Here is a 25,988-nt window from a genome sequence, read left to right on the forward strand (position 1 = left end):
CAAGGCAGTAAGCATCTTACGGATGCCAGAAAGAAAGCAGTCTCAGACATCCCACTGCCAGATACCCCTCACCAACTGCAAACCTTTCTGGGACTCATTTCATACTGTAGACCATGGATCCCTAATGCATCCGTTCTAATGCAACCACTATTTGATTGCATACCCCGTATTGCTACTGTTCCTTTCCAAATGACTGCAGAAGCCATAAAAGCATTCCAATCTCTCAAACAAATCATTGTCACTGCCCCAGCTCTTGGCATCCCTAACTATCAGCTTCCCTTTCGCCTTTATGTCATGGAACGTCAGGGTCATGCCACTGGAGTTCTCACCCAGAGCCATGGGGGTCGTAGTAGACCTCTAGGCTACTTCTCAAAACGTCTAGACCCTGTAGCCAGAGCCACCCCTTCCTGTGTCAGGGCCGTTCATGCTGCTAGTTCTCTCCTGAACGCTACAGCTGACATCGTCCTGGGACACCCACTCACCATCATGGCTCCCCATGACATCTCAGCTATCCTGCAACAAACACAACCTAAACACCTCACTGCACAACGCCACCTCAGGCTCCAGTGTAGCCTGCTTCTGCCAGATAATGTCACCATCCAGAGATGCCACATCCTCAATCCTGCTGCACTCCTTCCTCTCCCAAGGGGGGAGTATACTGCAGATGGAGATTCTGCAGATTTTATTGATCTACGTGCTGAAGAAGATCTTCAGGAAGAAGAACTATGGGCCTCAACCGACTCTCTTTACAAAGAACAAGAACATGATTGCATTACAATGATGGAAGCTGAAGTAGGAACTCCACCATCAATACAGGATACTCCTTTGCAAAACCCTCACTGGACACTCTTTGTAGACGGTTCAAGGTATGCCGATGACAAAGGGAAATTCCATACAGGCATGGCAGTTACTAGTGAGTATGAAGTACTGTGTGCAAGGCAATTGCGCCCAGACCAGTCAGCACAAGAGGCTGAACTCATAGCCCTTACTGAGGCCTGCCTCATAGCAAAAGACTCCACTGCTAACATCTACACAGACTCCAGATATGCTTTTGGAGTAGTTCATGATTTCGGAATAATATGGAAGGCCAGAGATTACATTACAGCAGCAGGAACCCCAATTAAACATGCTTTAGCAGTGGAGGCTTTGATGACTGCAGTACTCCTGCCCACCAAAGTAGCAGTAATCAAAGTAAAGGCACATACCCGTGCTGACACACCAGAAGCCAAAGGAAATGCATTGGCGGACCAAGCAGCCAAACAGGCAGCAATGGAAGAGGAAAGAGCACAGCCAGATAAAATCATGTTAGCACAACCGAATGTCAAGCAACAAGAAATATCATGGGATCTACTGAAACAGATGCAGAAGCAAGCCACCCGCTCAGAAAAGGAAACCTGGTTAAAGGAGTCAGCCCTGGAAGAAGAATCCGGACTTTGGACACAAGGGAAGAAAGTGTGCTTGCCTAGAGCACTCTATCCTGTAATAGCCTCTGTGGCCCATGGGCCCACTCATCAATCTAAGACAATAATGAAAGAAGCTCATCGATAAAATATGGGTAGCCCCAGGAATCACTCCTGTACTAGTGAAATATGTCCAGTCATGTTTAATCTGTGCCCAATGCAATCCAGGTAGGACTGAGCCCACGCCCAAAAAATGTCTCCCAAAAGCCTTATACCCCTTCCAGAGGATCCAGATTGATCATATCCAGATGCCAATGTGCCAAGGGTTTCAATACGTGTTAGTAGTGGTAGACATGTTCTCTGGGTGGCCAGAAGCCTACCCCGTCAGGAATCAGACAGCAACAACTACTGCTAAAAAATTGATACAGGAAACTGTCTGTAGGTACGGGGTACCTGAGGTCATTGAGAGTGATCAGGGCCCAGCATTCACTGCTAACCTAACCCAAGAGGTCTGGAAGATGGTAGGGTCACACCTGGCATTCCACACCCCTTACAGACCCCAAAGTAGCGGCAAAGTCGAGAGACTGAATGGGGTATTAAAGTCAAAAATGCTGAAAATGACTAGGGAAACAGGGCTCAATTGGGTTCAGTGTTTACCAATAGCACTCTTTGCAGTCAGACACACTCCCAAACCTCCCCATAAGCTGACTCCACATGAGATATTGTTTGGGTCGGGACCCCGGATGGGGCTGTACTTCCCTCAACAGTTGCAAATGCATTATGAATCTGTTGCAAAGTATGTGATAGCTTTGAGCAAACAGTTGTCTAACATCCATGTACAAGTCTTTTCTTCCATTCCAGATCCTGACTCCCTAGAAGGCAGCCACACTCTGAAACCAGGAGAGTGGGTAGTGGTCAAGAAACACGTCAGAAGTACCCTAGAACCACGCTTCGAGGGGCCTTACCAAGTACTACTGACCACTCCAACTTCTGTAAAGCTCGAAGGGAGATCCACCTGGATCCACGCCTCTCACTGCAAAAGGATAAGGAACCCGCCAGATTCAGAAATAACAAAATGATTTTCTTTTATCTGCTAGCACTGGTGACACTCACCAGTGCATACATTCCTCCCCCGGCAGAAATGGATGATGACGGGTGGGACAATAAGTTTGTCAAACATCATCAAGTGTTGTATAAAAGCTTCCCTAATAGTAGTAGCATGGGATGGGTCCCCATGGCTAATGATAAACAGAACAGGACCCTCAGCTCAGAATAGCAATATGCCCTGGAATGACTATATGTGGAGCAATGTATCCTGCTTCCCAAATTGGACCCACTGTTACTGCCTACAGGTACAAACCCATGGTATGGTTTTCAGTTCCCATAACAGATCAGGCTGTAATGATTCCAACCCAGACAGTCCAGTACAGTGCATTGGTATATATGCTGAAGCAAGTGGTGATCTGGCCTGCGCCCGGCGCAGTGTAAAGGACTTGACAATAGGGATGACTAGTGAAACCACAGAGGGTCAAGAAAAGGGTCAAAAACTGGCAGAAGGTATCAAACTAGCCCACTTAATCACTCGTTTGTTCAATAGCACAGTGGTTTCGGTCCCAAAAAATATATACCTAGTATGTGGACACAGGGCATATAAATGGCTCCCTTCGGATTTCAAAGGTTTATGTACAATTGCTAGGCTCACACCAGCCACTTTTACACTGCCTCATGGAAAATTAAATGTCAATGCTATCCCCAAACACACCTTATATAAAAGAGCCGCAGATAACATTCCTAGACCAAATGGAAAACCCCATCTTGTGGAAATGAGTGGTGCCAACAAGTTCTTTAGTACTCTATTAATCTATCCTATGCTTACACAAACATATGACAAGCTAGTAATGGCTACCGACTACTTGGATGATCAGATTTGGGAAATTATGAAACTGATGAATACATCTAATGTTGTCCAGAATCAGCTCATCATAGTCACTAATCAACACACTTTAGTATTAGACTACTTGACTGCAAAGGATGGAGGTATGTGTCAGGTAGTAGGTACTGCATGCTGCCATTATATCGATCCACAAGGTAATCTACAAGTAAAAGCTGGTTTGGAAAAGATGAGTGAGATACGTGATGAATGGCTAGAGTCTCACAGTGCAGATAAGTCAACATGGTGGTCTGACACTTTCTCATTCCTTAATCCCAGTAACTGGTTCAAGGGAATTAGTGGATGGACGATGGGAATAATTCAGGGAATATTACAGATAGCCCTAATATTGATGGTAATCTACATATTTATCAAATTTGTTGTTTCCTGCATTAACCGTATCACCAACAGAAAGAAGCCTGCTGAGGAAGCCATACTACTTCTCTATGAACAAATGGCTAGCACCGCAATAGATGTGGATGTCGTCCCTGCATTCCCGACACCCCCTACATTCCCGACACCCCCGCCTTCTCCAACTCCCGCGGATGAAGCTCCTCCACCCAGACCTGAAGATCCAAGAGATGATGAGAATTAGGGACAAATGAATCCCAGGGTATTACCAGAAGTCCGCTCAATCGGGAACTTATTCACAAGGGATAAGTTGTCGCCACTGTGGGTGAAGAGGATACGAATGGTATGCCAGGGGATTCGCTAGGTTTAGGGAAAGTCTACAATCAAGTCTACAATCAAGTCTACAAGGGGGGACTGTTGTGGAATCATATATCTATATATCTAGTATCAAATGTATACTTGCTTGTATTATATCTAACAGTTTGCTTAACAAACAAGATGGCCCCTGAAGTAGCAGCCAGCTCCCTTAATAATCCCTTACTAAACACTTTATGATATTGAAATTGCTGACATAGTGCTGACATTGCTAAAGTATGGAGTGATAATGTGATACCTTGTCATGGGACTTAGTAATGTGACAATTAGATCATCAAATTAGCCGAGTCATAAAGTTCCTCTTTTTTGTTATAAAATATCATGTAATCTCAATAAACGCAGCATCTTGCATTGACTGACTTCTCTGTGACAGTCTGTGTGTGATCTCTCTTTCAAGGCGTACGTATGCCAATTATTTTATATCATTCGGAGCAATACATCAACAATACATCACTGACTATTGGAGTCAGATCCAGAACCATATCAATTTCAATGGCACCAGAGGGGTTGGCATAGACATTAGAATACTATGGAGGTGACACTGTCAAAGCTTACCTGCCGTTCAGGTGACTTTTCAGAATAAGCTGTTGTGTTTTTTTACAGGCAGAATAATAGTGTATCTGACTGTTACGTGACTTGCATTTTGGATTTATCAGTTTCTCTTCTGAAGGCCCCAATTCTAATTGTAAATTTTTGCCAAACTTCGTTCCAGACTGAGACAGGCTGCTATAATGTCTCCTATACACGTCACCCACAGAGAAGAAGAGATCCTGCTCCTCTATCCCTCTGTAGCAAATCCCAAGCAGCAGTACTGAACAGTGTAGCTGTGACTACAGCACTGGGGTGAGATAAATAGAACACTTACTAGAAGATGCAGCAGTGTCTGTGTGTGTGTGTGCGCCTAGACTTCTATGGGAAGTAGCTATAACCTAATCCCTGGTAATCTGATGCTCCATTTTCATATTTGCCTCAGTGAAGATGGAATTTACCAGTAAACAGAGTGAATGAATGATAATTATAGGCAGCTTTCTGCAGTCTAGCAAATACATTTTAAAATTTCAGTAGCCTAAATACTGTAATCTTGCCTGGAAATAGCAAGTGTAATGACAGAAGACACTTACCAGTCGCCCCAGGTTGTAGTAACAATCTGGATATTTTTTTCTGTATTTGATAGCAGTTAAATAGCTTTTTTCAGCTTCTTCAAACCGTTTAAGACTGTTCTGTACAATACCCAAGTTCATCCATGCAGCCGAAAAATCTGATCTACAGCAGGAATATATGAATACAATTAAATAAAGGGTCCATGGGCTGAAAATTTTTATTATGCATTGGTTTACCCTGTTCAACTTACTGGATTGACACCGCTCGCGATAACAGTTCCTCTGCCTCGTAGAGTTCATCTTTTTCTTTAAGTATGTTGCCAAGATTATTCATTGCATGTACATATTTTGGATTTAACCTAGAAATTTGAAATATTACATACCACAGTCAGCCTTCACATTTAATTCATGCAAATTTTCTATGTAAGTCTGTGATATTACAGCTAAGAATTCACTAGCTCAACAAGAACAATCTGAATAATGAGTGGATGGGGCCTGCGATATTATATTGCGGCACACAATACCACAGTGCATCACAAAATACTTTCCCAGAAGCTGTCCTCCTGCGGTGGCCAGTGCCAGCTGCCACGTTCTTTCCTCCTACTTCAGTTGCCTCAGGATGGCAATATAGTTGAATTCTGTTGCCAGAAGAGTGTGCCAGTACAACTATGGACTTTTTCTCACAGCGTTTACAGTCCAGTTTAACTTGTGTTCTTTTGTTGAAAGAGCGGTGTGAGGGGTTTTCTTTTTGAGATGACCTATAGTTTTCATTGTTAAACATTTTTAACTCTAAATCGTTTCGCTAATTTTATTCTGCAGGTCAGTTATGGCAAACAATATATGAATTTTAAAATGTTTAACCACTTTTTGCACAAAGAAAATCACTTTATAGGATGGGCCCTTACTGAGTTTTTTTTTTTACTCTTCAAATGTATTTTCCCTATTCTCCTTTTTTAAACACTTAAACTTTTTCCATGTTACTTTATTTAATAGTGCCAGAAGGGAACTTGAACATGTGATCGTTTAGTCACATAATACCCTGCATAAACTTATGTGATTCAATGTATTATGTCTGCCCATCTGAAGAATACTAACAGGCAACCAGTTAGATTAGACCAGTGTTTTCCAACCAGTGTGCCTCCAGCTGTTGCAAAACTACAACTCCCAGCATGCCTGGACAGCCTTTGGCTTTGCGGGCATGCTGGGAGTTGTAGTTTTGCAACAGGTGGAGGCACACTGGTTGGAAAACACTGGATTAGACCATGCCTCTTGCTTCCAATACTTCACAGACCCAGAGGCCACTATTAGCAGCTGTCAGCACCTTACAACAACGTCGGAGAAGATGGAAGACTGGTGTTACAGAGTGAGCCAGATACCCGTTTCTAACTGCTTAGATCAGGGATGTCAAACTCGTGGCCCTCCAGCTGTTGCAAAACTACAACTCCCATCATGCCTGGGCATCCTACAGCTATCAGGGAATGCTGGGAGTTGTAGTTTTGCAACAGCTGGAGGGCCATGAGTTTGACATCCATGGCTTAGATGTTGTGGACACTACTGACTGTACACAGGAACAGTGCTAGCTCCAGTTCCTCGACGATGCAGCTGGAGCCTGGCTGAAAATTGCAGCTGGCTCCTGCAGCTGATGGCACATGCACAGCTGCCTACACCATTCTAGATGTGCGAGAAGTCAGTCCTCACTACAACATGAATTTATGTTGTGGTGCAAGAAGAGTTTAATAACAAAATAAAGAAGTTTAATAAAATAGAAAATCTGTTTAATCACTTATTTTCCAACTGCAGATTTATTTTACTCTATATCAGGTATGCTCAACCTGCAGCCCTCCAGCTGTTGCAAAACTACAACTCCCAGCATGCCCGAACAGCCTACAGCAGGGCATTGTGGGAGTTGTCGTTTTACAACAGCTGGAGGGCTGCAGGTTAAGCATGCCTGCTCTATATTACTGGGCAAAGAGGATAATTATATAAATTATATAATTTATATATATATATATATATATATATATATATTTTTTTTTTTTTTTTTTTTTTTTTTTGATTCCTGCCTGTGATGATCACGAACTTTAAAAAATAAAAATAAAAAATAACTCATTAAGGCTACTTTCACACTAGCGTTCGGGCGGATCCGTTCAGAACGGATCCGCCCATAATAATGCAGACGGAGGCTCCGTTCAGTACGGATCCGTCTGCATTATTTTAGCAAAAAAAAGCTAAGTGTGGAAATAGCCTGGGACGGATCCGTCCAGACTTTCAATGTAAAGTCAATGGGGGACGGATCCGCTTGAAGATTGAGCCACATTGTGGCATCTTCAAACGGATCCGTCCCCATTGACTTACATTGTAAGTCTGGACGGATCCGCACGCCTCCGCACGGCCAGGCGGACACCCGAACGCTGCAAGCAGCGTTCAGCTGTCCGCCTGTCCGTGCGGAGGCGAGCGGAGCGGAGGCTGAACGCCACCAGACTGATGCAGTCTGAGCGGATCCGCCTCCATTCAGACTGCATCAGGGGTGGACGGCTGCGTTCGGGTCCGCTCGTGAGCTCCTTCAAACGGAGCTCACGAACGGAATACCGAACGCTAGTGTGAAAGCAGCCTTAGGCTACTTTCACACTAGCGTTTTTCTTTTCCAGTATTGAGATCCGCCAGAGGATCTCAATATCAGAGAAAAATACTTCAGATTTGTCCCCATTCATTGTCAATAGGGACAAAACTTAACTGAACAGAACGCAAAGCTCCATTCCATTTTAGTTTGTTTGCGTTCCCAAAGCTGCAGTTTTCTTTCCATCATGGGATGCAGAGAAAAACGGATTCGGCATGACCCACAATGCAAGTCAATGGGGACGGATCCATATATAAAAAAGAAAATAAATGAATCACATATCCAACTATGCTTTGATCTCATCCCTGCTTATGGGGACGGATCCGTTTTCTCTGACACAATCGAAAAATGATCTGTCCCCTATTGACTTTCAATGGAGTTCATGACGTATCTGTCACTGCTATGTTAAAGATAACACAACCGGATCCATTCATAACAAATGTAGCCAGTTGTATTATCAGTAACAGCAAGTGTGAAAGTAGCCTTAAACAATTCAAGTCATTTTCTGACAGCATATTTTTTAACGTAGAAATGTTATACTTTTATTTTTTTTACGAACACTGGACTCATGATGAAACTTCAAAATTGTTACAGTGCATATTCAGATGTTTAAGAAAATGCGTGCTATAGTTTATTTAATGACCATCAAATAAACATGTGACTGGTTAAATGTTTTGAAAATGCTCCAAAAGTAGTTCTTTCCAGCTTGCGATTTTCAGACAGTCACTATTATAATTCCACCCCACATAAGACTGATATAATGCAAGAAAATACAGCCATATACAGTCAACATAACAGCATTATGCTGCTTAAATAATATTCAGTATGCAAATAATGCTCCCTTAAAGAGGACCGGTCACTATTAAATGCAGTGCAATCTGCAGGCAGCATGTTATAGGGCAGGAGGAGCCAAGCAGAGTTATGTACAGCTTTCACGGAAAAGATTTAGAACAACTTGTAATGTATACATTTATATCTCTGCTTTTTCTAACTTCAGCTGTACATGAGGAAGGTGTTATCAGTGATTGATAGCATTCTCTGTAACTGTGTATACAGAGATAGCTGTACAAGGGGGGAGGTGTTCTCAGCGATTGATAGTATTCAATGTGTAAGGCCTCATACACACGACCGTTCCTTTTTTTTGCGGTCCGCAAACCACGGAAGCTGCCCGCGTGCCTTCTGCAATTTGCGGAACGGAACGGGCGGCCCATTGTAGACATGCCTAATTTTGTCCGCAAGATGGACAAGAATAGGATATGCTATATTTTTTTTGCGGGGCCTTGGAACGGATGCGGACAGCACACGCAGTGCTGTCCGCATCTTTTGCGGCCCCATTCAAGTGAATGGGTCCACATCAGAGCCGCAAAAACTGCGGCTCGGATGCGGACCATAATTACGGTCGTTTGCATGAGTCCTAAGTGTGTATACAGAGATAGCCATCAGTCACCGATAACTGTACACAGGGGAGGGGTTATCAGTGATATATAGTGTTCTCTAAGTGTGTACAGAGATAGCTGATGCACGCCTGCAAAGATGAAAAATCCAAGTCCTCACCAATATCCAGATGAACGCAGAGAAGGCAGTACTCCAGAAAAAGTTTATTCACCCAATATCGGCAACATTTCAGCTGCTCAATGCACCCATTTTCAAGGTAAAGAAAAAGCCCTTGCCCTGTCCAATGCAGCACAGAGCAAGGGAGATTATTGCAGCATGAAAGAAGTGAAGAATGCGTTACGTCCAGGTTCAACTCTGAACGTGGATAAACCCTTTACAGAGGTATTCCGATTATACAAAGTTATCCCCTATCCACAAGAAAGGGGATAACTATTAGCTTGGTTGGGGTCCTACTACTAGGACCCCACTGATCATGAGAACATGGGACCAATATCCCCTGAAGCCCCCAGAAATAAACAGAGACAAATCAGGCATGTGTGCGGTCACTCTATAAATTTCTACGGGAGTTCTGGACATAGCCAACTATGTCTGGACCTCCCATAGAAATGAATAGAGTGGCAGAATACATGCCCATCCAGCCGCTGTTCATTTTGAGGGGGGGGGGGGGGGGCTCCATGGGGTTCTGGGTCCCTGTTCTCATTATCGGTGGAGGTCCCAGTGGAAAAAAAACAACACTGAGCTAATAGTTATCCCGTATCCTGTGGATACAGGATAACTTTATAAAACCGGAATACCCATTTAACTATAGAAAGTGCAGAAGTTTAAATGCATACATTACATGTTTTACTGAATCTTTTCCCACCAAAATATACATCAACTTAATCAGCTACTACTACTTTATAACATGTTCTCTGCAGACTGCACTGCATTTTCTGCTGACAGTTCCTCTTTAAATGGTTACCAATACGCTGCCTGTAATCCATGGGCAGACATAACAGCTAGTCTCCACCCAACAGCTTAGGGACAACTAAGAAATTGGGGATATAGACTGCAGAGGGGAAAACCTCTAAAAAAATTCAAAACAAATGATACAAGTTATAATAGCCAGATACAGTGTTATAATATGTGTATACAAACATGGCAACTCTGCATAGCACATTGGTACAGGAAACCCTGCACCAATGTCCTATCCCAAGCTTTAGCTGAGCAGAGCTGGCAAGGGGAGGAACAGCAATGTGCTATGCAGAGCTCCTGCCTGTGCCCGCTACGTTCAGCTAAAAGCCCTGCATAGCACAGTGGTGCGGGAAACCCTTCATCAATGCTCTATGCCAGTCTTTAGCTGTACGAGCACAGGCATCAGTAGCGATGTGTGCTCCTGCCAGTAGTGATTTCACTGTGTCTCCCATTTCCTGCAGAACCGTGGAATCCATACAAGTCAGAAGTACAGATTCCAAACTGTAATGAGACTATAGACACCCTGAATACTGGGTACCTTTGGTTTTACAGCATTTAGAGTAGATAAAAAAATAAAATAAAAAAGTAATAGTATAAAAGGTTAGTTACCCTTTAAAGAGAAACCATCACCACAAATAATGTGCAATCTGCAAGCAGCACAGAGGATGAGAAGCTGACCAGATTGATGCACAGTTTTGTGGAAAAAGATTAAGCAAAACTTATACAGTAATTTATACATTTAAATCTCACTTTTTCTTTTTTTATCAGTTGTACATGGGTGAGGTGTTGTCAGTGACTGACCGCTACCTATGTATACACAACACTTCCAGCAGACATAATTCCACATCAATGTAAAGGAGTCTTAACAAATATCAAAATAAAGTCCAGCAGAAAAGAAGACCCTTAAAAACACTCTGATTAATCAGATTAAGAATAAACCCAAAATATTACTGATACATAATTATATTAAAGGGATTCTGTCACCAAGTTTTAGGCTATAGAGATATGGACATGCACGGCTAGATCGCCGCTAGCATGTCCGCAATATACCTGTCCTATAGTGCTGTGTGCTTTTATTTTCTTTAAAAAAGGATTTTAGAGATATGTAAATTAGTCTTGTAGGTGCCCAAGGGTCTGTACGAAGCTTCCTGGTGCCCAGCCTGTGCCGGTATAGTGTTCCTTCCCTGTGCTGGCATCAGCCTCAGGGAAGGAACTGCGCATCGCGAGATTACGGCAATCTATCGGTGACAAAAGGAGGAGATTCGGAGGACATAGGTGGTGCTGGGCTCCTTCACAGGCGGGCGTGGCTGGACACCAGGAAGGTTCGCACAGACCCTTGGGCACAAGACTAATTTACATATCTCTAAAATCCTTTTTTAAAAGAAAATAAAAGCACACAGCGCTATGGGACAGGCATATTGCAGACATGCTAGCGACAATCTAGCCGTGCATGTCCGCAGCTCTATAGCCTAAAACTTGGTGACAAAATCCCTTTAATGGTCAACAATAAACATAAATATCTATGTCCCAAGATAGTAATCTAGTACGTATGTCAATCATAGGGACAACGCAGTGAAGAGAAAACTTTCCCTGCGATATCCCTGCAGTGTCACTCAGCCCAGAGACGACCCATGAAGGTGGGGACTCTCTGTCCTCGTACCTATACTGGCAACAACCCTAGTTGGCCCTCATGGGTCCCTGTACCCCTATGTATATATACACACACACACACACACACACACACACACTTAGGGCTCTTGCACACAACTATGTATTCTGCGGTCTGCAAAAAATACGGATGACGTCCGCGTACTTTCCGCAGATTACGGACAATAGGACATGTATTCTTTTGCAGAACGGACATACGGAAATGGAATGCACGCGGAGTAACTTACGTTTTTTTTTTCACTGACTCATTGAAATGAATGGTTCTGCATGTGGTCCAAGGAAAAATTTTTTAAAAATAAACGAACGGACACAGAATGAAAATACATTCGTGTGCATGAGCCCTTACACAGAGAATGCTATTAATCACTGCCAAGACGTACCTGGTCCTCAAATGAGAGCAGAAAAGCAGAGATCTAAATGTACAAATTACAAGTTTTGCTAAATCTTTTCCTACAAATCTATATATCAATCTGCAAGTTCCTCCTGCTCTATAACATGCTCACTGCAGATTGAACGCCAGATTCTCTTTAAGGATCGCACATAATACTGCAAGAGGATTCCCAAATAATACCACCACCGGCTAGTTAAAGGGAACCCATCACTGGGATTTTATGTATAGACCTGAGGACATGGGTTGCTAGATGGCCACTAGCACATCCGCAATACCCAGTCCCCATAGCTCTGTGTGCTTTTATTGTGTAAAAAAAACGATTTGATAAATATGCAAATTAACGTGAGTTGAGTCCTGTACGTGAGATGAGTCAGGGACAGGACTCATCTCAGGTTCATTTCATGTGTATAAAATATTTTTTTTTACATAATAAAAGCAACAGAGCTATAGGGACTGGGTATTGCGGATGTGCTAGCGGCCATCTAGCAACCCATGTCCTCAGCTCTATACACAAAATCACGGTGACAGGTTCCCTTTAATCATACAAGGTAGTTTTAGGTTGCTCCTGTTACAGGGTCTCCTTAGCAAATGGTGACCCTTTGCAGTTGCTCAGTTTCCCACCCCTTAAAAGCAACCGTGATAAGTGATCACCAGTGTATTTGATGGTTGTTAAAGTGGTTCTCTCATAATTAATGTAAAACTTTCACACTTGCAGCAGAGAGATCCGACAAAACGAATGCCAACTGATGGCATTTTTGAGTCCTAAAAATGCCTGATCAGTCAAAAAAATGCATTGAAATGCCGGATCCGTCATTTACTTTTTTCACCTTTTTTTACAGACTGTGCATGCGCAGACCAGAAGGACGAATCCGGCATTCTGGTATTTTGAATGCCGGATCCGACACTAATACATTCCTATGGGAAAAAATGCCGGATCCGGCATTCAGGCAAGTCTTCGGGTTTTTTCGCCGGAGAACTGTAGAACTGAAGACATCCTGATGCATCCTGAACGGATTACTCTTCATTCAGAATGCATGGGGATATGCCTGATCAGTTCTTTTCTGGTATAGAGCCCCTGTGACGGAACTCTCTGCCGGAAAAGAAAAACGCTAGTGTGAAAGTACCCCAACAAAGCTAGAACCAGCCCTGTACCTCACATTGATCCAGAGATCTCCCCGTTCATTGCTCTGCTAAATTTATATCAAGCTGACAGCTCAAGGGGAGGGTCTTTTCTGCTGCAGATAAGGGGGCGTGTCTAAGCTCTCCCCATCACAGCTCAGGAGGAAGTTAAAGGATGAAACCGAGCATGTGCGGCCATCTCAGTGAGCAGGTCAAAGAAAGAAGAAAAAGAACAAACAGCAGGTGGCGCTATACAGATTTAGTTGATTGAACAACTTACTGGTTATGCAAAAAATGTTATTACATGCAATTACAAAAGAATTCAGATCTAGGTGCTGGTATGAAAACTGTAGAATATTTTTTGTGGGACAACCCCTTTAAGTAACGATTCCTGAACTGCACACGAGATTGCCAAAACCTGCGCTTTTCTGAGCTGTCTAATACATTTCACAACTAAATGCCATCGTCTGTGCTTTTTTTGTGTATTATATAACTTTGTGAAGACTTTATAATCAAACGTTAGACACCTATATCCATATGTAAAGCCTGACCAAAAAAAAGGAGTCCTTTCAAAAGTCTGGTTATATCTGTGCATGTTCAGACTATGAAAGTGTACTAACCTCACTTTGGGTTTGTGCAACAAATGTATAATCTCAAAAGGCAAATATTACCTTCAGCTAGCTAACATCACAGGATCAAAGTTTCAGCTCACCAAGCTATATAATTGGGCTGCATTACAGCACAAGGAATTGGAATCTTGGAATTTTACTAATAATACTAGAATCACCTGAGGCCTCCCCAATTAGCAGGCTTTTCAATACTCCAATACCTGCAGGAAAAGGCCTCTATTGCATACCAAGCCCTTGGTCCACGACTAGATGGCAAGTCAGGCTTTATGATGAAATGGGAGGAGGAACTGGGATGTGAATGGACCATTTATGCAGAGCAAAATCGTATAATCCAGCTTCATTGGTATCTAACCCCGGCCCGTATAGCACACATTAATCCTACATACAGCCCATATTGCTGGCAGGGATGTGGATAGAGGGGAACACCATGGCATATGTGGTGGAATTGTCCTCCTACCATACTTCCCTTCTGGAAGGAAGTCTGACATTTTGTCTAAAGTTGCTGGCTTTCCCCTTCCCCTGTCACCGGCATTATCTGTACTCTCTATTGGGTTTGAGACCCTCCCATACACACATCGGTGGGTAGTGGCGGGGATATTAACTGTGGCACGAAAGCTAATTGCTACCTACTGGAAATTACCTGTCACTCTGAGTCTCTCAGAATTGGTAACCCTAATTAATAAAATATATGCAACATGAATGCATATATGCCGCCTCACACAAAGCTAGATCGCAAGTGTTACACATCCTCTTGTGCTTCCTATATTCCACAGATAGTCTCGTGAAACATACATCACACAGCTACTTATATCTGGGGGGGGGGGGGAGAACCTAATGAAGAATGTTTGGAGGACAGTTAGATGGGCGATTCGGTTCTGGCACATCCTGATTACTGGTGCTGTTTATTAGTTGTTGTGCTACAAAGCACTTTACTATGTTTACTAATTTCTTATGGATCACACTGGCCTTTTGACTGGTAACAATATTGATTGTTGATTATTGCTTTATTATAGATTGTACAAACTATAAGAACGCTGAATGCTTTATATTATATTCAGTGTAATGATTGAACAGCATCTCATTGACTGTTGTACTGATTTGTACATTAAAAAAAAATAATAATATGAAAAATAAATAAAATAAATTGTACTAATAAAGCAGACAGGTCTGAGAGCGGCAAGTGCCTCGCTTAACATCTCACAGGTATGTCCAAATAAAGTGAGGTGCATATACTAATGTCTTCACACCACACGTGCGCAATTATTTGCAACTTTTGAAGCTTCTCACCACTTTCCTAAAGGGGCATGGCTTAGCGGCAGGGCTTAGTGTGGCCCAGCGGATTTACTAAGACTTATGCCAGAAACTGGCCCATGTTATACGCCAGCCCCTAGTTGTTGTAGACTTCAATTTCTGGCCCAGAAACTGGCATGTGGGAACTACAGTCTTGATAAATGTCTCTCAGCGAGTTACAATGAGTATGGCTCTATTCACATTTGCTCCAGATGGGTGTTTTGTCAGCCTCTACCATATATGTTATGACAAATATGGCACAGTCTGCAGAATTATTCTTGCAGGAAGAATAAAAGTACCCTGGTAGAACTCAAAGTTAATAAGGTCTGATAGAGTTCATCAGTATCCATTTTAAAATGTGGCTCCACATGATAAATAAGTGTATTATAGCATTACCTTATAGCTTCTCTGTAGTATTTAATGGCATCTGTTTGAAGGCCTCGATCTGCTAAATTTTTGCCTATATTATAATGCACCTGTGAATTGTTAAAGAAAAAAAATGTATATGTGAAAAAGTAATTTTCATATAGTAATTTTCTGTTTTGCGCAAAAAATAAAAAATTGTTTTGTTTGCCGTGCAGGAAAATATAACTAACTTCCCTCTGTCTCTCCTACGAGAGCCTCTGCATCCTTGAGATGTTTTAAGACTGTTCTAATGGCAGTCACTCAATGTTTAATGAATCGCATAAGGCTACTTTCAAACTAGCATTTTAGTTTTCCGGTACGAGATCTGTCATAGGGGCTCAATACCGGGAAAAAAAACCCAAAAAAACACTTCAGTTTTGTCCCCATTTATTGTCAATGGGGACAAAACTAACAGAATGGAAGGCTCCAAAATGCATTCTGTTCCGTTTAGTTGCGTTCCCATACTGGAGAGCAAACTGCAACATGTTGTAGTTTGCTTTCCGTCCTGGGATCGGAGCAAGACTGATCTGGCATGACCCCCAATGCAAGTCAACCGGGACAGAATAGTTTTCTCTGCCACAATAGAAAACGGATCTGGCCCCCATTGACTTTCAATGGAGTTCATGACGGATCCATCCTGGCAATGTTACAGATAACACAAACGGATCAGTTCATAACAGATGCAGATGGTTGTATTATCAGTAACAGAAGAGTTTTTGCTGAACCCTGCCGGATCCAGCAAAAACGCAAGTGTGAAAGTAGCTAAATGATTGTGCATCTGCCAAAAGGCAACTCTCCTATCGGGATCCAGCTGGGTCATTAGGTACACTGGAGAATTGGTGGTGCCTCCAGTGACCGCTGCCTACATGACTAAGAGCAGTCTCCAGTGGATTTCCAGTACACATTTTCTTTTATTTCGGTGATTAAGAAGAGAGCTGTGAAGGGGAGACAATTTTATTAAATGAACAACATTTATCATCTATCCAAAGGATAGGTGATAATTGTTTGATCGCTGATGACTTCCATAAGCAATCGCCACTTCATTCGCATAGTGGACTTGGGACCCCCATTCTTGTGATCAATTGGGGTCCCAACTGTTGACCCCTAGGGATTAAACATTTATCACCTATCCTGTGTATAGGTGACAAATGTTATTTCTAGGCCCAACCCCCATCAGAGATTCATATAAAACCTTATGACCTTGCAATATACAAGTGCACTTGTAGCAAAGAGTGTATGTTTATGAATCCAGTCACACATTCGTAGAATGTATCCGAACCCGTTCCGCAATTATCCGGAACGGGTGCGGACCCATTCATTCTCTATGGGTCCACAGTGTGCTGTCCGCAAATATAGAACATGTCCTATTCTTGTCCGCAATTTCGGAAAAGTATAGGCAGTTCTATGGGGTGCCGGCCGGGTGTATTGCGAAATCCAATAGTCCAATACTCATTCCTGCCCAAATGTGTTGTTGCAGTATGATCCCATAAACATTGCATTTGGATCGGTAGGACCCTTTCTAACTAACAAGACCGTTAACAGAAATTACTCAATTTAGACAATGACGTTAACACATGAGATTATATTGTGTTTATAAAATGTACGTGTTAACTGCAGTGCACTATGTGTTGTGTTGCATTTGTCCAGTTTTTTTCCCTGTTATTTTATCAATCCCAAATCACATTTTTCAAGTAAAAAAAACAAACAAAAAACACATGAAATCGCCTCCATGGTGACTGCAAATGTCCAAAATTAAAAAGTCACATCTGCAGGATTAAAAAAACAAAAAAAAAACAAAGAGAAAGTAAAAAGATAAAAAAATGTAATGCTATAGGAAGCACATTATTTTTCCACATGTAACATCTGCATGCTGTAACAACACCTACAGAAACACAGCAATACAAGTCTATCTGAGCGCAGCCTAAAGTGTTGTTATATGATTGATGAAAATAGTGCCTACAACAGCAGAGGAGCTGTACAGACTTACTTTAGCATTTAAAGGACATACATCAAGTGCACTTTGGAAAAGAAGCTCCTCTGATTTCCACTGGTTGCTTCGGTAGATGCAGCGCACTGGATAGAGGATCAGCAGTCCCAGTACAACTATAGTCATGGATTTCTTAAAATAAAAAGTGGTTCAATGCTGCTGTAGACAGTTATCCAGAACAACACATTTTTAACGCACACATTTCAACTGGATGCTTATATATTGTTTCTTTAAACTGCAAGAAGCCAGAAGTAGAATCAGAACAGTGGGTAACACAAATCAGACTGAGGCCTTCCAGACACACAAGACGATCCCCTCATACAAGTACTTGCTCAGTTCAGCTGAGCAAGGACGTGTTCTCAGTAGAAGAGAAGGAGGAAGTGCTACCAGGCTCCTTTGGCACAGGCTTGTCTGACTGAGAACAAAAGGAACGGCAAGTGGAAATCCAAGTGCCCGATCCTAATCTCCTCCGACATCTGCCACAGGGAGAGAGTCGGGAGGCCCAATTACTGTATATATTAGACGGTCGGCTGGTCCCATCGAAATCAGCAGGCTCGACAATCATACATCTAATATGTGGGCAGCTTAAGACTACCTCATCGACAATAAAGAGTATAGGCATGCATTGGCGAACTATACAGATATGAGCAGACATAAATATGCAGAACCACAGATCCTGTGGTTAGTGGTAATATATGCGCATTAATGTTTTAAATACATGCGTACAAGTAATAAAGCATGATGTTAAACACTTCCCCACATTATAAGCAAAATCAGCCTTCACTACAGTACACAAGGAATGTCATTTTTAGAATCTTACCTTATTGTGCAACTGTTTACAGACCTTACTGTAGCCATAAGTGAGTAATATACAATATCCTACACTAGGCAGGTAGAGGACCCTTTCAGCAACAACAAATCCAACCCGGAAGAATAAGTTACTCGCAGGGAGGAAAGGTATTATGAGAAATCCCAAACCCATAATGAGGATTCTGTAAGGAGTAGAAGAAAGAGCATAACCTGGTATAGAAAGGAGGTCAACTTTTCAGTCTTAAAAACTATAAACTCAACTTATTGTTATATGCCAAGGATGGGATCTAGGAATTACTGGACAGAAATATCCGCTCAAGCCTGCTACTTCTACTAAAGGCAGCACTCAAACCTATACATTACCGGTATGTCCAGGCATTTACATTTTGTCACTAGGTTTTACTAGGACACAAGAGATTTTAGTTACGATAGTAGGACAGCCTACTAATCTCTTATGTTTAGCTGGATAAACGTTTGTGTTCCTTACTTCATCCACTATTCATTCCAAAGCAGAACAGATGTATCATATTTTCTACATATCTAATAGACCAGTTTTGTAAGCATCCTCGAAGAAACCAAAAGGAAAGAACATTGCAGCACTATACCATCACATCGTAAGATTGTAAGCGATTCACTGGTGCAAGAAGTGGATGAGCCAGACTACAGGGTACTTTGTCATATAAAGCAGTAAAATTATGCTATCATTTATTAGCAGTGTCTAGAAATGTGGGTTACACGAGTTGCCGGCTCCCTACTGATCAAAAAAAGCCATGCTTCCATTATTTGAAATATACAGAAAACTCACCTTCTCGTTTGGCCATTACTGGAGAATAATGCCTGGTACATTAAGCCAAACAAGCAGAACCAAAGTGCTGTCGGTGCCATTATCCGAGAATCACTGAGAGATTTAATAAGAGGTATGCAGCCCATTGACCAATCAAAGCAGAGCCACCATGGGCACAGCAGCAGCCATCCATTTAAGGAATAATAGTAATTATAGTTTATTACCTGTCATTAAGAGAAAAATCATTCCATGTCTCATATACAGTGTGAACAACATTATCAGTACATGTGCACTTCTACGCATACGTGCACGTACGGGAGGGGGTAGGGAATCAATATGACACCTGTCATTTCACAAAATAGTCTAACAGAAATGAGATCTGATAAAGTGCAATTTCCCAATACTGATCCTTTTAGTCTATTAAAAATGTACTATATATATATATATATATATATATATATATATATATATAAAAAGAACATATGAATGTTTAAACTATTACAAAATTGTATACTGCATTATGTAAAGCATTTAATCATAATGGAAATACTCCAGTGAATATATAAGGCTACTTTCACACTGGCGTTTTGGCTTTCCGTTTGTAAGATCCGTTCAGGGTTCTTACAAGCGGTCCAAAATGGATCAGTTTGGCCCCAATGCATTCTGAATGGAAAAGGATCTGCTCAGAATGCATCAGTTTGCCTCAGTTCCGTCTCCATTCCGCTTTGGAGGCGAACACCAAAACGCTGCTTACAGCATTTTGGTGTCCATCTGATGAAACTGAGCCAAACGGATCCGTTCTGACACACAATGTAAGTCAATGGGGACGGATCCATTTTCTATGACATAATCTGGCACAATAGAAAACAAATCCGTCCTCCATTGACTTTCAATCTTATTTAATAAACAGCTATATATGGGAGACCAAAAATCTTTTCTGCTGGTATTATTGATTGCGCTTGTATGAGTGGCGTCCACATCTACTTGTGTAAAGGGCCAGGACTTCTTTACAAATGGCCAGTCTTCAGGATAGGCCATCGATATTCAATAGGTGAAGGTCTGAGTCCTGGTGCTCTAACTGATCACCTAGCTTATGAGGTTGTGGTACTCTAATGAGGACCGCATCCTCATCCCTTTTTACCAGGCACGGTCTTTTCTGCTGCAGCTAAGGGGGTGTGTCCATGCTCTTCCTATCACTGCTCAGGAGGCAGTTGAAGGATGAAACCGAGCATGTGCGGCCTTCTCAGTGAGCAGGACAAAGAAATAAGAAAAAGAACAAACAGCAGGTGGTGCTATACAGATACATGTTATTGAATAATTCAGTGACTATGCTAAATGTTTAATTATGTGCAATACCAAAGTATTCAGATCCAGGTACTGGTTTGAAAACTGTAGCATATTATTTGTGGGACATCCCCTTTAACTTGCATTGACTGCAATAATGAGTTTATTTCCCTTGTACAGCCATTTTATGAATACAAAAGTAGCGACTCCTGCTTTGTTTGGAGGATATGCATATTTCTTTGTGATGTCTGAATAAGCTTGGCCACCGATGGGAGATAATGCTCGACTGTAGACATAAGATCAGATCATATGTGGATTATACCATGCCTTAGTTGTTCTATCACAAACCTACTGGTCTACAGTTGGAAACCAATTCACATGGACAACACAATGTTAAGTACTTACTCTCACAAGTAGGTTCTCAGCAAAAGATGCTGGGTTGTCAACATCAGTAAATGCTGGAGGTCCTGTGCCCATAATACTCCATCTCACATATAGCATACATATACCTCCAGCAGCCAGAAGACTGATTCTTGAGAGCAATCCTTTTTTTACAAATGAAAAATTCTGTTGCAGGGAGTGAAGAAAATAGAGAATATCAGTATTCATAAGTTAAATCAACCTAAAAAATCTCATTTTTCTACAGAGGATCTCCGATATAATGAGAAGCTCACCCGTCACATGTTTACATGCACTAGGTCACTTATCCATGAACCAGTTGCCTAATATTTAAATATGGTTATTCTTGTGCGGTGTTCAAATAGGAATGTTTTTTTATTCCAAGTAACTTCCCAACCACACCTTACAAATACAGCAGTTGCAACTTTCTGGCAAAATGAGATCGACTATGTATTCCCACAGTAACATCAAAATCAAAGGGCAGAAGGGATTTTTTTCTACAATAAAAGGACTTCTTTCAAGAATACAACTGAGCGACAGACATGAGATCACACTGTGCAGTAACTGAGGAGCCCAGAATCTGTTCTGAATAGGGAATGGGAAATTGAATACACTCACCTCTGGGGTTTTGTCCCTGCGCCGTACCTTCTGGATACATTCCAGCATGTTTAACTTGCAGATTACAAAGACATCAAAAACAGCATTCAGACCCTAGGAAAGACAATAATCTTTTGTTACTTCCAGAGACCATCAGCCTGAATGGAAAAATAAAGAATCTAAAATATTTAAATTCAACATTAATAAATCAAACAATTTATGGTGCGATTATGACTGCACAAAGACGCGTAGTGAGCTCGGCTTTATAGATCGGCAGCAGGAACAAGGTTTTCTTCAGTAAAGAATGGCAGTGCTGTACATAACTTCCCCTTAGTGATGCATAGTACTGCTTTGGGATGATATTCCCATCGATGTTCTTTTTTTCTTACCAAAACCGTTATGCCTTGCTCTTTACACAACATTGCAATGGCGGCAAGCCCAATGCTGATCAGCACCCAGAACACAGAGGTATGATCTTCTTTATGAACTGTGGAAAGAAGATAACCTTCTCAGTTTCACAATCACATTTGCAAATAAAAAAATAAAAAAAACTTTTCAGTAAATCCAGAAAATTGTGCAAAAAAACAAAAACAAAAAAACAACAACTTATAATCTTCCGGTGGCATGCTGGCTCTCTTTGTAGTCTTACATTACAGTGCTCTGCAGAGTTACACTCACATGTTCACAGCAAGACGCTGTAAATTACACGTGTGACTACATACGTCTTTGATGTACACCTGTATGGAGAATCAATCACTTGCAAAACATGCTGTTATTAAGTGAAATGTTTTGGAAGTAAGCGGCACAGATCTCAAACACTAATGCCGAGAATTAGATTGCCTCATGCTATAACAGATCAATAAACCGGCTCCTAGGAGCAGAGAAATGGAGAAATAAAGCAGGACGTCCAACACCTTGGCCCCGAGGAAGGCTTTGTTCTTCAAACCTATCTGGTACAGTTATGTAAAAGGAGATCAACATTATCGGAACAGCTTGTCAGCTATACGGTAGCTCATGTTTATTACACACAGAGATTTTTCTATTGTAAGAATATTTTTTTTCAAATGTAAAAATTTCCCCAAGCGGTAAACCAGAACCGTCCTAATACCAGGCTAAAGTCCTCTGGTCAGCTAATGGAGAGAATATAGGCAGGAACAGCCTTGCATCCTCCATACATCTGCAGTTTACTTAACGTACTTGCACATTCTGCTATAATAACTCTACAAAAATAATATATTATTAATGTAGGGGACGGGTCCTTCTGATGCATAAGCTAGGTAATTATTGTTATGCTCTTCACATCCTGTGCAGTTGAATTATGTCAGATTTTCCATCAAAAATAATCTTATGCAACTGTATAACGTCAAGACTGACACTGTTTTCTACAGTAATAATAAAGTATACTGCTGCATATACTTTATCGTATTATATGATGTTGCAGCTTATAATAGCCTATAAAAAGGGATCAGATTCTGCTAATCAAATGGATTCCAGAAGTGCACTTTTTTTGCATGTGTGACCTATCAAGACCTACTGGGAATAGGTTTTGAACCTCTCTTCTATCTAAACGTGCCATTCTGATGCATCCAATAAACAAGGTCTAAAGCCATTTAAAAAAAACTGAAGAAGCCATTTAACTCATGGACATGAACGTATTTATTTTTTTACGGCCCATATGCGGATCCATTCACTTCAATGGGTCTGCATAAAAAAACAGAAATGACTGAATGTGCATTCCATGTCCGTATGTCCATTCCGCCAAAAAAATAAAATAAAAATAAACGTATAATGTTCTGCCTCTCTTTGTAGTCTTACATTACAGTGCTCTGTCCCTATTATGGACAAGGATAGGACTGTTCCTATTTTGCGGAGTGGACAGCCCCTAATAGGTTGTGTTGTGTGCATGAGCCCTAATTATACTAGTGATCATGCTATGGCTATATTCACACATTTCAGATAGCACATGGATTTCAGCGCATATTCTGCAGCAAAATCTACATCAAATCCAACAGTATTCCACTTCATGCATGTAATTGGGATTACCGCAACCCAATTCTCAACGTGGAAAAAAAAATATTCAAAAGGAAAAGTAGCATGCTATTTATTCCTGTGGATTCCGCACGGAAAAGCAAGTGGATAAATCCCACCCAGATTGGTCCCGTTGAACCGCGACACTTTACACAGAAATTCAAGTGATTGCTCCTGCAGATATTGCTGTAAAGCACATGCCAAATTACCAATCTATGTGAACATAGCCTTAAAAGTTCATTTTAAAAGTTTCTTTCAACTCAAAGAGTCTTTATATGCTGACTCTCCAGCAGGAGACTTAACAAGGTATTCTGCTTATAACATTTAGCGGAAACACACTTATTCTTCATAAACAGGCTTATTTTCTCATCAGGCTTCCTGGAAGAATGGCAGCCTATATTTAGGGATGTCTCAGGGCTTTTATCAGAGGTGCTCATGAATCATTTGTTCTCATGGAACAGCAGGGATTTTATAATGAAATTTAAAAAAGGTCAGGGTGATGCTCTTCCTCTGAATAAGTAGCTGGTGTGCACTTAAGGTGTCTTGTGTAAAACTCACTTAGTTTGGTTAGAAATAAAAAATAAAAAAATTGATGCAGATACACTTTTCAATATTTGATTAAAACAATTTAGTTCACGATTGGAAATATTCTGAAAAATGTGCCATGTGTAAAGGAATGAAGCACAAATGTATGGAAGTTTTGGGCAACTAAATATGGTCATACATTTGCTGAAAGTCATTTGAAGGTATGGCATCTACCAGTAAATATTGCCCAAAAAAAGCTAAGACCTGCAAAACTATTAGGGAGAGTTCACATTGAGAATTTTTTTCCACAGGAAAAGACGCATAAAAAAACCTGTGATACATGCGAATTTCAGATTAGCCGCAGATTTAACTAACTGCATAGCAATGAATTAAATCCGCTGTGAAGACCCATGGCATTTCCGCAGCAGATAGAGCATGCTGTGGTCAGAAAATCTAAAGAATGCCTTAAATCCTCAACATACTTTTAGGCCTCATGCACATGGCAGTTGCCCAGCTGTGCCTGTATTGTGGCCCGCAAATAGCTGGTCTGCGATATGCTGGCACCGGCCATGTGCTTCCGTGGTGTTTCTGTTCATGCCTCCGAACCGCAAACAATTTTTATTTATTTTTTTGCAATTGTCTTTTTATTAAAGTATTTTAGATAATACAGTAATACACCAATGGAAGCAATCATTTGCCCATAAAATGCATTGGTAATCAAAGAAGGAAATATAAATCCAATATCCATAAAGATAGCAGATGGATATTTGCAAGATACGTGAACCAAGATCAATTTAGCAAAATACAATAAGGTATATCGTAAATTGTGATGTTTGTCTCTGAATAGTCATATGAACAAACTCGTACAAAAGGGGGGGGGGGCACCACAAGACAAGACAAAGAGGGGGGAAAGGAGGGGTAGGAGACTAGTACCATTGATGCTTAAGAGAGCGAGTCAAAAAACTCATCCCACAATTGCCAAATCTAACCTCAGCAATACAAGTAATACGATCAAGCTGCAAGGGTGGGACAGATCTCTTCCAAAAACTCGCAATCAGACGTCTGGCGGCCGTCAGAATGTGCAAAGTTAGTTTTAGGAAATGCTGTTTCAATGGGATATGGAGCATGTTCAATAGAAAAATAAAAGGATCTAATGGAAATCTAATATTGAGACGTTGGAAGAGAATGTCCTGCACTATAGACCAAAAAGGACGTATCGTATCAAGGAACAGTCCCGATCCACAACACCAACATCTGTCTGAAACATTGGAGTTAAGATGTCTCAGCAGCTGCAGAGTGTGGTACCAAAACATTAACACCTTGTATGAGTTCTCCCTGTGGGTAATGCAGGAGGAAAACTACTTTTTTGAGTTGCAGACAGACCACTGACCCATTCAAGTTGAATGGGTCCGGATCCATCTGCAGATTTCGCACGGATGTTGCCCGTGCATTAGGGGCGGCAAATTGCGGTCCCCAATCCATGGAATTGCTAACCAACAGTTGTCTGCATGAGGCCTTACACTGTGACTGAACAGTGTTAACGAGCATCTGCCACCATGATCAACCCTAAACCAGACATGCTGTCATGGAGAGTTTATCATGGTGAATTAAATAAGCCCTCTATTGCTGCAATCTGATGTACGGTTGCAGAAACATTTTTAACTTATTCTTTTACACTACCGGCAGGACGGATCCGACAGGCTGTTCACCCTGTCGGATCCGTCCTGCCGCTATTTCGCCATGAGAGGCCGCCGGACTAAAAAGTCGGACATGCAGTACTTTTAGTCCGGAGGCCTCTAGCCATGCACTGCCGGAGCTCCGCCCCCGTCCCCATTATAGTCAATGGGGACGGACCGGCAGTCCGGCGAAATAGCAGCAGGGCAGATCCCATAGGGTGAACAGCCTGTCAGATCCATCCTGCCGCTAGTGTGAAAGTAGCCTTAGGTAAAT

At 41.6% G+C, this 25,988-nt stretch overlaps 1 protein-coding gene across 3 annotated transcripts in view; it reads right to left on the bottom strand.

The window, feature by feature from the left end:
• The window catches only part of TMTC4 (transmembrane O-mannosyltransferase targeting cadherins 4), a 115,706-nt gene that overhangs the window by 25,242 nt on the left and 64,476 nt on the right, over window positions 1-25,988 (bottom strand). For all 3 annotated transcript variants that reach the window (XM_044284930.1, XM_044284928.1, XM_044284929.1), the window contains 9 exons: window positions 21,875-21,972; window positions 21,507-21,599; window positions 20,895-21,056; window positions 19,227-19,429; window positions 18,432-18,603; window positions 17,612-17,743; window positions 15,616-15,695; window positions 5,408-5,515; window positions 5,178-5,319 (listed from right to left, as the gene is read on the bottom strand). In XM_044284930.1, the coding sequence (XP_044140865.1) occupies window positions 5,178-5,319; window positions 5,408-5,515; window positions 15,616-15,695; window positions 17,612-17,743; window positions 18,432-18,603; window positions 19,227-19,429; window positions 20,895-21,056; window positions 21,507-21,599; window positions 21,875-21,972 (1,190 nt within the window). The remainder of the gene's footprint in view (window positions 1-5,177; window positions 5,320-5,407; window positions 5,516-15,615; window positions 15,696-17,611; window positions 17,744-18,431; window positions 18,604-19,226; window positions 19,430-20,894; window positions 21,057-21,506; window positions 21,600-21,874; window positions 21,973-25,988) is intronic.

The sequence above is a fragment of the Bufo gargarizans genome, chromosome 3 (assembly GCF_014858855.1).
Source record: "Bufo gargarizans isolate SCDJY-AF-19 chromosome 3, ASM1485885v1, whole genome shotgun sequence".
NCBI lineage: Eukaryota > Metazoa > Chordata > Amphibia > Anura > Bufonidae > Bufo > Bufo gargarizans.